This window comes from Mauremys reevesii, linkage group 2 (genome assembly GCF_016161935.1).
Source record: "Mauremys reevesii isolate NIE-2019 linkage group 2, ASM1616193v1, whole genome shotgun sequence".
In the NCBI taxonomy this organism is placed as follows: Eukaryota; Metazoa; Chordata; order Testudines; family Geoemydidae; genus Mauremys; species Mauremys reevesii.
This window is the reverse complement of record NC_052624.1, coordinates 11,410,386-11,426,134: the sequence shown is the minus strand read 5'-3', so window position 1 is coordinate 11,426,134 and position 15,749 is coordinate 11,410,386. Positions and strand designations below refer to the sequence as shown.

Sequence of the window (15,749 nt, the reverse complement as noted above, 5' to 3'; positions counted from 1 at the left end):
TCCGTAATCTGTTTTCAATGCACTAGATTGTATTACATTCCCTTAGAGCATAATGCACTATATGAAGTTACTGAATATGCAAGGTAGCCAACAGTGAAAAGATATGAATATTTATCTAATCAACACATATTGCTTATGCACTCAATCTTTTTAAAGTTATTTTAAGGGTGCAGAGAGCATATGGATGCTACCCTTTGTAATATTTTTATACATCTAAATAAATAATTCAGTGTGCCCATGACAAGTGGATACTGTAGCCACATTACATACCTCATTGCTTTCATGTATGTTATGATCAATCATCTGAAGCAGGAACCACATCACATTCCTTAGAATGAACGTGGTGATCAGATTCCAGTGGATAATGTTTCTCAGGCATCTGATGCTCCTAAAGGTGGAAGAGGGGAAAGATATGAGTCATTATACAATGCCCACCGCAAATCTTCATTGTTTGCCTTTGGTAAGTTGTGGCCTGTGTCAGTAGCACACGTGCATTAATCCTGCCTCAGCTAGGGGATGGACTTCTTGAGATCCCTTCCAGTGCAAGATATCTATGATTCTATATGAAAACTACCGAGGGAAGTACAAAATGCAAAGCCGTGTGAATAGCTGACCAATGGAAATAATTCAAACAAATTAAAAAATCAGTTGAACAAACACAAGCTACTTGCCTTTATTTTCGAGGCCCTCCACAGCCTATCCCAAGCTACCTATCCCTTCTCACATGCTACTGAAACATTGATTCCTGCCTCTGATCAGCCAACGTCTTTGTGCTTTCTCCATACTGTGTCTCATGCTTGGGAGGAGCTCCCCAGAACCATCCACAAAGCCACCTCATTTCCGCCTTAAAACTCCTTTCCCAAGATGCCTACAACAAAAAACCCGACAGTAGTTAGACAACTGGGGTGCTAAGACCATTGCCCATAATGCTCACCAGTGTCATCTCATTTTCCTTCTGTTCTTCTGTCTGCCAGCCTGTATCCACCTGTTGACTGTCCCTGGGCTAGTCTAAACTGGAACGTACAGTGGCATAACTATGTGTTGCCGGGATATGAAAAAATCCGCACCCCTGAGAGATGCAGCTATTTTGACCTAATCCCCAGTGTAGACAGTATGAGGTTGATGGAAGAATTCTTCCATTGACCTAGCTACCACCTCTTGGTCTGTTAGATTACCTACACTGATTGAAGAACCCCTCCCAGTGACATACATAGTGTCTACACTAAAGTGCTACAGTTGCACTTGTTGCTGTAGGACTTTAAGTGTAGACATACCCTTATACTTAGATTGCAAGCTCTTCTGGTCAGGGAATATCTTTGTTCTGTTTGTACAGCACCTAGCACAGAGAGGTCCCGGCCCACGACTGGGGCTGTCAGGCGCTACCACATAAACATAAAATAGTGAGATTTCACCCCTCTCTGTTTTCAAAACACACCCTGTTAAGAAAGGATGCGTACCGAATGACAGGTTGGTGCAGAGGTCTGTAGAGAGAGAAAGCATGACTGGGCATGCCTGGAATTGTGGCATGGTGGGGAAGACAGAGAAAGAAAGCACCCACATGAACACAAGATAAACAATGTGCCAAGACTTCCATTTTTTCTGGTAAACTCTTCACTCATCCTCCCAACCTGCCTGTCCACCTGCTGCCTTTCAGACCCTAATGTCTCTGGGGCAAAGACGGTCCTTGAGCATAGCGTACTGAATCTCTGATCCTTTCTCTGGGCTTCCTGGGTGCTAGCCCAGTACAAATCATAATGAACTAACTAAACAATATCAAGAGTGCATGAGCTGGATTAAGGCCCTGATCCTGCCTAACTTTATCCATGCTGAGTAGCTCCAATGATGTCAAAAGGGCCACTCATATGCTTTAAGTTGAGCACGTGCACAAGAATTTGCAACAGCTGGGCCTTAACAAGACTGAGAATGCATTTCGGGGGGATGGGGTGTTGGTAGCATATGTTGCACACTCACATTCTGCTGGAGACGTCACAGCTAGGATCTTTACGGAACCTGCTGTGTATTTAGAGTGAGAAACATTTTTAAAAGCAGCACAGACGTTTAAAATATATTTATGCGAGACACAGCCTGGGGCGCTGAATATTTTTATTCCTTGATTGGAGGCATGACGTTTGTCCCCAGAGGTTCAGAAGCACTGGTGTTTTTAAAAATCCAAACACTGCTCCATTGAAAGTCACAGGAGCGGTAAGACAATGCAACGTGCATAGCCAGGGGCAGAAAAAGATGAGAAATAACAGTGACAAATTAGCAGTAGGTAGCAAGCATCAGGGGAATAAATAGACTGTATAGAGACGGAAGGGCAGAACAATAGAAAATTAATGAAGTAAGGTCAAACACAATAATACAGAGGGAGTTCTGGTCCCAGATACATGCAACAGGTGCTCTCATTTACTGCAATTGCATCTGAATGTGACTGTTATTTATAATACAGTAGCGCTTAGAGGGCCTAACTGAGAGAAGGGCCCCATATACAGACACGAGAGAAATCCCCTGCCCCACTGAACTGACAAGACTGCCAAAGGGACTATTATCATCACCGTTTAAAATATGGGGAACTAAGGCTCACAGTGATTAAATGACCTGCCCTAAAACATCTGGGGCACAGCCAAGACTTGAACCCAGATCTCCTGAGGCCTAGCCCACAAGAACCAGCAGGCTCAACCAGACCCCGGCCCATCTAGTCCAACACCATGGCTCTACCAATAGCCGGCACTAGATGCTTTCATGCTTCAGAGGAAGGTGCAACAAAACCCGCAGTAAGCAGGATTTGGGATAGTCTGCCCCCCATGGAAGCCTTAACCACACGACCATCCTTCCCCTCCACGTTCCTATGAGAAAGGGATGAGAAAACTCCTGCGGTCATGAGTTCCACACTTCCTCTGGCCCTGCTCCTGTAGCAATGAGTTCCACACTTCCTCTGGCCCTGCTCCTGTAGCAATGAGTTCCACACTTCCTCTGGCCCTGCTCCTGTAGCAATGAGTTCCACACTTCCTCTGGCCCTGCTCCTGCCCAACCATCTCCTCCCTAGTCAGGTATCCTCTTCTGCTGGGCCCAAAGGAAAAGGTGGCTGGGCCAGGGAGATATTCCTCCTCACCACCCAGGGTGTTCCTGCACAGACCTGTACATGGAGGACAGCATCTGCAGCCCGGCACAAGGGTTTAAAGATATTAAAATTAAATTTTAAAAAGAAAGAAGGAACTCCAAGGGGACAAAATGGGTTAAGCCAGCAACAGATGGTAGATCACAAAACCCTGTGCATGAGTGACATGAAAAAAAATCAAAGCGCCATGGCAAGCGAAGTCTCTTTCTGTGTCAACAGGAAGCACGACACGTTGGGTAAATAATGGCCGTGGTGCAGGATTTAGCTCAGCTTGCAGATACATGGGAAATCAGGATAGCGGCACACAGGAAATCCCTTCTCAGGATGACAGTGGATGCGTCAGAGGGAGGATTCGGAAGAAATAGGAGATCAGGGGCTTGTCGCTGAAATGCCATCTCAGCTGCAGCTGCAGAATCGTTAGCACGCTGCTATGATTTGCTGATGCATAATTAACCCCCGGGGCCTAACATAAGGATTAAGAAGAAAGCTGCCACCGTTATGTCAGCGTGGAATCTCCCTTTCAAACTGCTAATGCAGTTGTTCCTCTCTACTCTGTTTACCACCCTTGATACGTATCCACAGGCCAGTGGCTGGAATAGGAACTGTACGACCCTGTCACTGGAAGGAACTGAAGCACAAGTTTAAAATTACAGAAGCCCGGCGTGCAAATATGTCTCTCCTTTCCCTTCAGCAGGGACAATCCAGTGATCTAGGGTACAAATTGCTTCTGCCTAATTCCATCCTTATATCCATGTCCTTTACTGCTCTGTCTTAGTTAAGGATAATTAAGTCAAAGGTTTAGATGCACTCCCCTCCCTTCACATATCCCTGCTGCGCAGTCCTATGAACGGTAGGAATCAGAAAGGAGGTGATCCACAGACTCAGGAATTCAGTTATCATCACAGCAGAGCTATCGAGACTACTGAGGAGCTGGGAAAAGCCTATTGTAATAATAGACGATGTGCAGGGATCAGACCAGATGATCTGAAGCCAGGTCCTTTTTGCCTCAAATCTATGAAGTCAATCTCTCAGATACAAGTGACATTGCAGAACCACTTCATAGCAGTCCACCAGGCTCAGCGGAATGGTGGGGTGGGCAGGGTCACCCTAAGAAATTGTTCCCGTGGTACGTACCCTCAACCCTGTGGAGACACTCCCACTGCAGCTGCTGGCCCCAGAGCCTGCCGAGTCTGTATCGCCCTCAGCCCCCGCTTTCCCTCCCAGCCTGCCCTGGGGCAGCATCACTCCCCATCCCTGAGAGGGCACACGGGCTGCAGAAAGTAGTGCGAGGCTGCACAGGCCCCAGGGGGAGAGCCCTGACGCAGGAGCCAGCCCCACAGCAGCGGGGAGGAGAACAACTCTGGCTGCCCCACTGCCCAGTGCACCCCCTGTGGTTTGGCCCCACGGCCCATCTGTTGTGATGGGGGAGGAGAGAGGCATGTACGGTCAGCGAGTGGTGTTGTTACCTGGTGCACAGAAGCCGTGGGGCTAATCCTGAGCAGTACAGCTCTGAGACCCCCTTTAACCAGATCGCATCACCACTCACTCAACTTTGGCCCTGCTATTCCCCCCGGTCATGACAGAGGGCCGGCCTGGCTAAGCCAGGAGCAGGGTGCCCAGTGTGGCCCCTACTCATTGCTGCCAATGGTACGCACCGCACGCTCAGAGTGTACAGCTGCAAGCGCCAGTAGGGCTGGGAACAGAACTCAGGACCAAAGGCACAAGCTTCTACAACCTGTGTTAAAGGAGGAACTCTGTTAGCTGGTGGCAGGAGTCATCTTATTTCATATGAGCAAGAGCCACCTGAGGGACAGAGTTACATGCACTTAGACTGAGGTGCTCATGCCTCACGGTGGTCCCCCAACCTCGCAGTGCAGCATAGTCTAGCCATCCTTTTGTGCTCACAGCAGTGACTCGGACGGCGTGCCCAGGCGGGGGAAGAAGAACCCCTCTTACAATGCTACACAAGCTACCCAGACTGAGGCTCTCCCTGGCACTACTTGCCTGCTTACTCCCCCCACCCCAGGAACAGTTTGGTGGGGAGGAACACAGCCTTGGCTCCCCTTTCCCCACCCAACCCCAAGATGAACAGAGATGAGATGAACAGCAGTAAGTCACTAACACATTGGGATCCAGAAGGAAGCAGGGGAGGATTAAAGGTCTAGAAAACATGACCTATGAGGGAAGATTGGAAAAATTGGGTTTGTTTAATCTGGAGAAAAGAAAATTGAGACGGGGACATGATAACAGTTTTCAAGAACATAAAAGGTTGTTACAAGGAGCAGGGAGAAAAATTGTTTTTCTTAACCTCTGAGGATAGGACAAGAAGCAACAGGCTTAAATTGCAGCAAGGGCGGTTTAGGTTGGAAATTAGGCAAAACTTCTTAACTGTCAGGGTGATTAAGCGCTAGAATAAATTACCTAGGGAGGTTGTGGAATCTCCATCGTTGGGAATTTTTAAGAGCAGGTTGGACAAACACCTGTCAGGGATGGTCTAGATAATACTCAGTCCTGCCATGAGTGCAGGGGACTGGACTAGATGACCTCTCGAGGTCCCTTCCAGTTCTATGAGTCTATGATTCTATGAATTGCAACTCAGAGATGCAGCTCTAGTTACGCTGTCTGCTGAGGCTACTCCCAGTGTGGTGCAGTTTATGACCCCGTCATTACTCGGGTATGTGCCTGAAGACAGAATCCAACCCTGGGCTACCCCAATGAAACACACATATTTGGCAGGGCACTCAGCACTCTCAGCTGAGCAGGGTAAAGTAGCACATAAATGGACAATGCGGGGCCCTCAATCTGTGACTGCAAACAAGTCGGAAAGATGGCAGCTCCAGGCAATGTTACGCCGAGAAGAAATCTGAAGGCAAGGGAGGAAAAAGTTCCCTAACACTAGTCATCACATGTGCCTAGCTAGCAGGAAGCAAAACCTTCCTCACAGCCCTGAAGCAGGAGGTTTAACACAGGGTATGTCTGCACAGCAAAAGCTGTGCACCAGCTAACCTACCAAAGCTAACTTGTATCCAGGTAACAAGAGCAGCGATGTTAGAGCAGAGCGGGTAACACAAGCCCACCATGGAGCTTGGCTCACTAGCCCGCGCTGAAGCCCAGCCCTGCCCTGAAGCAGTGAGAGGCAAAAAGGCATCTTTTAAAAAGTGGAAGTTAATCCTAGTGAGGAAAATAGAAAGGAGCATAAACTCTGGCAAATGAAGTGTAAAAATATAATAAGGAAGGCCAAAAAAAGAGTTTGAAGAACAGTTAGCCAAAGACTCAAAAAGTAATAACCATTTTATTTAAAGTACATCAGAAGCAGGAAGCCTGCTAAAGAACCAGTGAGGCCACTGGCTGATAGAGATGCTAAAGGAGCACTCAAGAACGCTAAGGCCATTGCAGAGAAACTAAATTAATTCTTCGCATCGGTCTTCAAGGCTGAGGATGTGAAGGACATTCCCAAACCTGAGCCACTCTTTTTAGGTGACAAATCTGAGGAACTGTCCCAGATTGAGGTGTCATTAGAGGAGGTTTTGGAACAAACTGATAAACTAAACAGTGATAAATCACCAGGACCAGATGGTATTCACCCTAGAGTTGTGAAGGAACTCAAATGTGAAATTGGAGGATTACTAATTGTAGTCTGTAACTCATCATTTAAATCAGCTTCTGCATCAAATGACTGGAAGATAACTAATGTGATGCCAATTTTTAAAAAAGGCTCCAGAGGTGACCCCGGCAATTACAGGCCGTAGCCTGACTTCAGTATTGGGCAAACTGGTTGAAACTATAGTAAAGAACAAAATTGTCAGACACATAGATTAATATAATTTGTTGGGGAATAGTCACCATGGTCTTTGTAAAGGGAAATCATGCCTCACCAATCTACTAGAATTCTTTGAGGGGGTCAACAAGCATGTGGACCTGGGGGATCCAGTGGATATAGTGTATTTAGATTTTCAGAGAGCCTTTGACAAGGTCCCTCACCAACAGGGGCAGCTCTAGGGATTTTGCTGCCCCAAGCACAGCAGGCAGGCTGCCTTTGGCGGCTTGCCTGTGGAGGGTCTGCTGATCCCATGGCTTCGGACCTCCTGTGCCTGCAGAAGGTCCACTGAAGCCGCAGGACCAGCGGACCCTCCACAGGCATGCCGCTGAAGGCAGCCTGCCTGCTGCCCTCGCAGCGACTGGCAGAGCTCTCCCTGCCCCAAGCATGCGCTTGGCGTAATAGGTAATAATTGGAGATATACCAACCTCCTAGAACAGGAAGGGACCTTGAAAGTCCAGCCCCCTGCCTTCACTACCAGGACCAATTTTTGCCCCAGATCCCTGGGTGGCCTTCTCAAGGATTGAACTCACAACCCTGGGTTTAGCAGGCCAATGCTCAAACCACTAAGCTATCCTGCCCCCACATGTTGGGGCCTGGAGCTGCCACTGCTCACCAAAGGCTATTAAGCAAAGTAAGCAGTCATGGGATAAGAAGGAAGGTCCTCTCATGAACTGGTAATAATGATAGGAGATATACCAATCTCCTAGAACTGGGAAAGTCCAGCCCCCTGCCTTCACTAGCAGGACCAAGTACTGATTTTGCCCCAGATCCCTAAGTGGCCCCCTCAAGGATTAAACTCACAACCCTGGGTTTAGCAGACCAGTGCGCAAACTACTGAGCTATCCTTCCCCCCAACTAGTTAAAAGATAGGAAACAAAGGGTAGGAATAAATAGTTTTCAGAATGGAGAGAGGTAAATAGTGGTGTCCCCAGGAGTCTGTACTGGGCACAGTTCTATTTAACATATTCATAAATGATCTGGAAAGATGGATAAACAGTAAGGTGGCAAAAATTGAAGATGATACAAAACTACTCAAGATAGTTAAGTCCCAGGCAGACTGCAAAGAGCTACAAAAGGATCTCTCAAAACTGGGTGACTGGGCAACAAAATGGCAGATGAAATTCAATGTTGATAAATGCAAAGTAATGTGCATTGGAAAACATAATCCCAACTATACGTATAAAATTGATGGGGGTCTAAATTAGTTGTTACCACTCAAGAAAGATCTTGGAGTCATTGTGGATAGTTCTCTGAAAACATCCACTCAACTTTCAGCGTCAGTCAGAAAAGCAGACAGAATGTTGGGCATCATTAAGAAAAGGATAGATATAAGACAGAAAATATCATATTGCCTCTATATAAATCCCTGGTACGCCCACATCTTGAATACTGTGCGCAGATGTGGTGGCCCCATCTCAAAAAAGATATACTGGAATTGGAAAAGGTTCAGAAAAGGACAACAAAAATGATTAGGAGCATGGAGCATCTGCCATATGAGGAGAGATAAGACTGGGACTTTTCAGCTTGGAAAAAAGAAGACTAAGGGGGATATGATAGAGGTCTATAAAATCATGACTGGCGTGGAGAAAGAAAATAAGGAAGTGTTGTTTACTCCTTCTCATAACACAAGAACTAGGGGTCACCAAATGAAATTAATAGGCAGCAGGTTTAAAAGAAACAAAAGGAAGTATTTTTTCACACAATGCACAGTCAACCTGTGGAACTCTTTGCCAGAGGATGTTGTGAAGGCCAAGACTAACAGGGTTCAAAAAGAACTAGATACATTCATGGAGGATAGATCCATCAATGGCTATTAGCCAGGATGGGCAGGGATGGTGTCCTTAGCCTCTGTTTGCCAGAAGCTGGGAATGAGCACCAGGGGATGGATCACTGGATGGTTACCTGTTCTGTTCATTCCCTCTGGGGCACCTGGCATTGGCCACTGTTGAAGACAGGATACTGGGCTGGATGGACCATTGGTCTGACCCAGTATGGCTGCTCTTATGTTCTTCTGCTATTGTTACCCACGCTAGCTGGACTCAAGCTTGCTCAGGTAAACTAGCCCGTGCTCAGCTTTGGCTACGAACACATACCCATAAAGGCAAAGCGACTGAGGTGAAGGCAGGCATGTGTTTCATGTTAGCCCCAATAATATATTATTTCCCTCTTTGTTGAAATACTAACTGCTTTTTTTATTTCATAAAAAAAAAATCCTGCCTATTTTTTATGCTCCCACCCGGATTCCTTGTTTTCCATCTATGTTACATTTACAATGTCCTGCACTGTGCTGAGTGCCCTAACGAGGATTCCATTTTCAGTGCTCACAAAACTGCTAACCAGCATAACGTACTCAAAATTCTTCCAGCCCATCTTCAAGGCAAGTAGATGGCAGGGTATCAGACTGGCTGATGCAAAGCCACAATCAGGCATTTAAGACATCTAACTGACCTAAATTTTATGAGCAAAAAGTGAAGCCAGAGTTGGCAAACCCACCATTACTTGGCATACCCTACGGGGTGGGAGCAAAATGACTATACTATTTCTGTACAGGCTTATCCTGGAGCTGTTGAAATCAGTGGGAAAGCTCCCATTAAGTTCAATGGCTCAGAATCAGACCCCTAAAAAGGATTTACATCATAATGTTTGTATCAAACGTATCCTTTTAATTCCTTCCATCACTGTATCCATACATTTGTGGTTTTAATATGGAGCCTGTGAAGCCCTTGTTTTCAAACGAGCCCGATTCAGTGAGGACACACATAATTAAAATTAGCAATCATACTAATGTGCCGATGATGTAGAAAGCTAGTTGAATTAATAGAATAATTTGCATGGAATTAATTGAAAACAATGACTTTACTGAAGGCGCCTGGTGGCCTCCTATTAATTCATGTACCGTTCCATTAATAATGATGTCCAATTAAAGAATCTGTTGAAAAGTCTGCCATGAAAAATTTGGCAGGAGAAACCGAACAGAGCTTTGCTGGACTTTCGCGTTCACTGAATGTTACAAGCTGCTAGTGGAAGTCTTCAGCAATATTTAATAAGCCACTTCACAGATGGAACTCTGGCCTCTTTTGCTTTTTCTAGGCTATGCAAAGCTAACGGGCACACCATAAATGGCTCATATTGGGAAGGCTGCCTTTAAATCCACCCCTTTCCCAGGCACAACACCTGTTTCAGTCCACTACTTTCTTTAGCCTGTGTCCGGGCATCCTCAAGTACGTTGGGGCTTCCCCAGGGGACGTATGTTGGGATCGGGCTGTGTATTTTGGTACTCCTAACAGCTTACAGATGGCGAAAGCATCTGGGTGGTTTGAAAGGAAAATGGTCGTGTTGGTGACAGTTGTCTAGGAGAGCAGAAATATTCCCAAATGGAAGGTTAGGGGAGCCATGCGGGAAGTTCTGCAGATGCTCATTCTGGATACTTTCTCTACTGCAGGAGAATAAATGGGCCAGTTACTCAGGTTAGAGCTTAATGTACTGAAGGAAGGGAGAGGGAGCCAGTTACGTCAAGGGTTAATATGTAAATAGACGAATAATAAACAAGGCTCAGGTTTAGTTGCAACATATTTCATAGCTACAGTATTTTAAACCACTCCCAGCGAACAGATTATGGCAGGCAGCTGAGCGCTGCTGCCTTTTCTGAAGCTCGTTTCTTCTGCGTTCTAGCTGATTCTCAATCTCCACATGCCGAGTGTGGTCGCTGTTTTGCAGTTCACGTGTTAAGACGCACACGCTATTACTCCAAGTTTCAAAATGTCCGTGTAAATAATGAAGCACGAAGAACAACTGTAGCACTCGATGACTGTAAATGTTCATTGTCAGCAATAGTGCGGAGCATTGCAGGGCTGGGTGGCACTGTACTTAGGAGTACAGCCCTGAGCAGGAGATGACATGTGAAACTGGCCTGCCCCAGGAGAAGCCCTGGGAGGTAGCTCCAGTTTCTTCCCTGCCTTCTCCTTGCCCTGGAGGTTAAGGGGGGGAAGTATGTGTCTATAGGAGAATAGTAATATACCAGCATTCAATTATGCCATCCCTGCACCAGTTCAGCTATGGTGTCCTGCATATTGCGATGGAGAAAGCGGGCAACTGTTGACGCATTCCCCGCTCCCGCCCAGCCACCTGCACCAGCATAGGGGCTGTTGGGGAGCAGGAACACGGTACATCCAGAACCGAGGCGCAGGTGGCCTGCAAACTGGTATAGTGGTACTTACTTTCCCAGAGATGTGCAAGCCTAAATCACAAGCCAGCACACAGCAAATCAAGCCGCAGTCCTTGCTTTAGTGATCTGACAATCCGAAGTGATCATGACAAGGACACTGGGGAAGAAAGGACAAGGAGGAGGAATACGCAGGAGACAGCTATAGGGTTGCCAGTAGGCTGGTGCAATGTTTGAATATCGGGGAAGCAGTGTGACCTAATAGCCAAGGCCCCAAACTAAGCTTCAGGGGGCCTGGGTTCTATTCCTGGCTCTGCTGCTGGATGAGCTTATGGAAGTCACTTCACCCCCCACCCTGTGCCTCAGTTACCCCATTTGTACAATGGGCTAATGATCCTGACCGTGCTTTGAGGTCCACTGATGAAAAGTGCTATCTAAGAGCCAGATATTATGCTCAAGGCTACGATTTAGTCATGGGTACTTTTAGTAAAATTATGGACAAGTCATGGACAACAAACAAAAATTCACAGCCCGTGGCCTCTCCATGACCTTTACTGTAAACACCACTGATTAAATCTTAGCTGGGGGGGGCAGGAAACCGCTGCTCAGGGGGGCAACCAGGGGGCTGCTGCTCTGGGGGACCTCTAGGGTGCCCCTGCTCTGGGGGGCCCCCGGGGCCAGCACCACTGCCAGCTGCTGCTGAGGCCATCTGCATGGCCAGCGGCACCAGACACTGCTCGGGTGGTCCCCGTGGCCAGCAGCCGGGCCACTGAGCAGCGGCTGCTGTGGCCACCATGCAGGGTGACCAGGGGGCCGGTTTTCAACCGGAACTCCAGGTCAAAATGGGACCCCTGCGGCTCCGGTCAGCACCACCGACCAGGCCATTAAAAGTCCGGTCGGCAGCGCTGCTGCAGCGCTAAGGCAGGCTTCCTGTGGCACCCCAGAAGCAGCCAGCAGGTCCGACTCCTAGGTGGCTTTGGTTTTGTTTGGTTATTTGATCATGAATTTAAGTCTTTCAAGGTTGTTACCTTTATTGAAGATTTTTCTCTCCTGGATATTTGTGAAAAAAAGAATCATGCAAGAAACAAAACAAGAAAATTAACTTACAAAATAGTGGGACAGTTCAGTAAAGCTACAGTATAAAATGCACACGAAGAAAGGAAGGGAAGAAAAACGGGATTTTAAAAAGAGCAGAATCTAGGGATTTGATAAAAATACAGGCTCCAGTCCTCTGTGCATGACAGAAAATGCCTTCACGTGCCCTTGTTCCATAGTATAGAGTTCTCACATCAAGCTGGCTTAGTTCGTGGTCTGATCCACTGCTCAGTTTCTGGTTTTCCTGATTCCCAATGTCTCAAATTGTGGCTGTGTAACTATCATGCTTATGCTTATCCAGATGAACCCCCCTCGCTCTTGATTTGAATTTTCCTGGCCTGAAGGTCGGGAGGCAATTTCTGGCAGGAGGAGGAGGAGTGGGGGAAAGAAGGAACAGCAGCAGCTGGCTGGAGGAAAGAAGGCACGGAACCGGAACACTGAAACATGTGTGGAGGAATGGGTCGGGAGCTAAGAAGGCACACAAGGAGACCCAGAAGAGCTGCCGGCTCTCCGTGCCAGCCAATTGGAGAGCACAGGGCCATGGATGCAATAGGAAGAAGCTATGTGCCACCAGCCAGGAGGACAGTGAAGGATGGTGAATAATGAGGAATCCAGCAGGACAGACCGTTGGGGATGGCTATACATTGAGGGGGTTCTGCTTTCTGGAAACTAAAGGGTTAAATTGCCTTTAAATCTTCCCCATAGTTTAGGCATGTCATACATAGTCCAGCAGAGGAGTACGGCTCCAGTAGCAATTCCCAAACAGATGGATTTTTACGCTGGGAAATGCTAAGAAAACACGTTCACCGTCGCCACCCGAGCAACCAGCCTGGGAACACAGTCCCCAACTCAGCAAAGCACTTCAGCGTGCCTGTAAGTGGTTTGCTGAATAGAGAAGGACTCAAGCAGCCGCTTATGTTCAGTGCTGAACCAGGGCCACGATCTATTCAAAGCAAACCAACACTCCTGAAATGGCCTAAGTAACTCTATTGAGCAGAATCTATGGAACTGCAAAATCCTGACACCTTCTCCAGGGTCTCAGTTTTTGTAATCACAAAGTGTGTAAGGAGTTTTAACGTATCAGGGTCATATAGGCAGCACTAATGGATGTACTCCAAGAGACTTAACTAATACATTGCACTGTTGCCGTACACTGTGGTCACCAGTCCAGGGAGCATCCATTACCAAATATTTTTAGAAAGCATGATTTATAAAGCTGGAATAGACAAGCTGGAAATCCAGTATGCTAACACCGAGGCCGATTTTGTCCCATGGCTTAGTTAATGTGTTGCATCTGAGTGCATGACATGGCACTGCTTCATTATCCTCTCCTTGTTCTATGCAGAAATGGATCAGAGAAAGTTAATTTAATACTTAAGCAGTGATTGCACAGATTATGGTTTTTTTTGCTCTCACTACGTATATCACTAATTATATGATAACATCTCATGTTTTTATATACACCCCGTCCAGAAAATTCTTGCATGTGTCATCATCTGTCTTATGATTTCTACTGAAAATATAGCACAATTTTAAAGGACTACAGAAGAAATTTGTACAAAGTAATTCTTCACACTGATACGCCAGCGACTCAAACACCCCCTGAAAAATAAAATTGAAACACTACCACAAAGAAATCAGGCAAATAAAACAAGCAATTAATACCTTAAGTAGATTATTTTTTTTACCCTATAAAGGGAGACGTGCCAGAGATGCTATAGAGTCCAACAGGGACTTTGCAATTGCTCCTGATTTTACTGGGAAGGCATCCAGATACTATGGTGATGGGCGGCAGGACAAAACCCTAAAATTAGATTAGATAAAATAGAACACTGTGTGCGCACATACACTGAACATCTGCATTGACACTGAGGTCAATGAGAATTGCAAATGCTCAACGTTTCTGGGGAAAAATCAGGACTTTTTTACTTAAGTGTCTAATTTTAGAGACCCAGGTTTGAAAATATTCATTCTGGTTGCTCTTTTCATAAATACCTTATGTCATTGGCTCTCAACCTTCCCAAACTACTGTACCCCTTTCAGGAGTCGGGGATTTGTCTTGAGTACCCCAAGTTTCACCTCACTTAAAAACTACTTGCTTAGACAAAAATACAAAAGTGTCACAGCGCACTACTACTGAAAAATTGCTGATGTTCTCATTTGTACCATATCATTATAAAATCAGTCTATTGGAATATAAATATTGTATTTACATTTCAATGCTGAAAATACAGAGCAGCATAAACAAGTCATTGTCTGTATGAAATTTTTGTTTGTACTGGCTTCACTAGTGCTTTTTATGTAGCCCGGTGTAAAACAAGGCAAATGTCTAGATGAGTTGATGGAAGACCTCTGCATACCCCCAGGGGTATGCGTACCCCTGGTAAAGAACCACTGCCTTATGTTAGGGTCTTTTGTAAAGTAAATGATGCTCACAGCTGCTGATTTACACTTACCACTATCATGGTAGAAACTGAAATTTCGACTCTCTCTATGATAGGGAAATATTTCAGAAACTTTCCCAGCATTTCCAAGACTAGTTGACCTCCACGGGTATTAGCAACAGAGGGAGGGCTGGGGTAGACGGGCCTCTGGCATGTTGGGAAATGTGTCATCTAATCTTGCACAAAGCAGATCTATTCAATATGGTGCTTAAAAGGCTGGCACCTCATCTACACTAGGGCTCCCAATGCTGCTAATACCAGTAGTGCTGAACCAAAATCTCCTTGTTTTAGACTTGGATTATGAGCGTGTAGTCCATTAACACAGCCCCACATACCATACACTGTTAATGGTTTGTATTACCGTAGGACCTAGATACCCCAAGTCTCATTGGAACCCCACTGTGTTAAGTGCTGTACATAATTCCTGCCCTGAGAAATACACAGTCTAGAGCAGAGGTGGGCAAACTATGGCCCACGGGCTGGACCGTTCTGCCTGGCTCTTGAGCTCCTGGCTGGGGAGGCTAGTCCCCAGCCCCTCCCATGCTGTTCCCCCTCCACCGCAGCCTCAGCTCACTGTGCCGCCAGTGATCTGGGCTGGTGGGGGCGCTGCGTGGCGGGATCTAGCCGGGTGGCACAGCTGCCAGACATGCTGCTCTGAGAGGCATGGTAAGGGGGGGGGGCGCCGGGTTGGGGGTTTGGATAAGGGGCAGGGTGTCCTGGGGGGCAGTCAGGGGACAGGGAGCATGGGGTGGTTGGATGGGGCGGAGGTTCTGGGAGGGGCGATCAGAGGATGGGGAACGGGGGGGGGGGGGTTGGATAGGCGGGGGAGTCCCGGGGGCCCTGTCAGGGGGCGGGGGTGTGGATAGGGGTTGGGGCAGAAGGGGGAGTTGGATAGGGGGTGGGGTCCTGGGGGGGGCGATTAGGGGCGGGGGTCCCGGGAGGGGGCGGTCAGGGGACAAGGAGCAGGGGAGGTTGGATGGGTGGAGGATTCTGAGGGGGGCAGTCAGGGGGCGGGAAGTGGGAGGGGGCAGATAGGGGGCGGGGGCCAGGCTGTTTGGGGAGGCACAGCCTTCCCTACCCGGCTCTCCATACAGTTTTGGAACCCTGATG

The 15,749-nt window shown here is 47.2% G+C and overlaps 1 protein-coding gene across 9 annotated transcripts in view; it reads right to left on the bottom strand.

Annotated features, from left to right (window-relative positions):
* The window catches only part of CRHR2 (corticotropin releasing hormone receptor 2), a 244,887-nt gene that overhangs the window by 75,138 nt on the left and 154,000 nt on the right, over positions 1 to 15,749 (bottom strand). For 5 of the 9 annotated variants that reach the window (XM_039524633.1, XM_039524638.1, XM_039524636.1 and 2 more), the window contains one exon: positions 271 to 388. In XM_039524633.1, the coding sequence (XP_039380567.1) occupies positions 271 to 388 (118 nt within the window). Of the gene's footprint in view, positions 1 to 270; positions 389 to 1,971; positions 2,014 to 15,749 lie in introns of all 9 variants that reach the window. The other 4 variants (XM_039524632.1, XM_039524635.1, XM_039524634.1 and 1 more) reach the window with 1 other exon arrangement.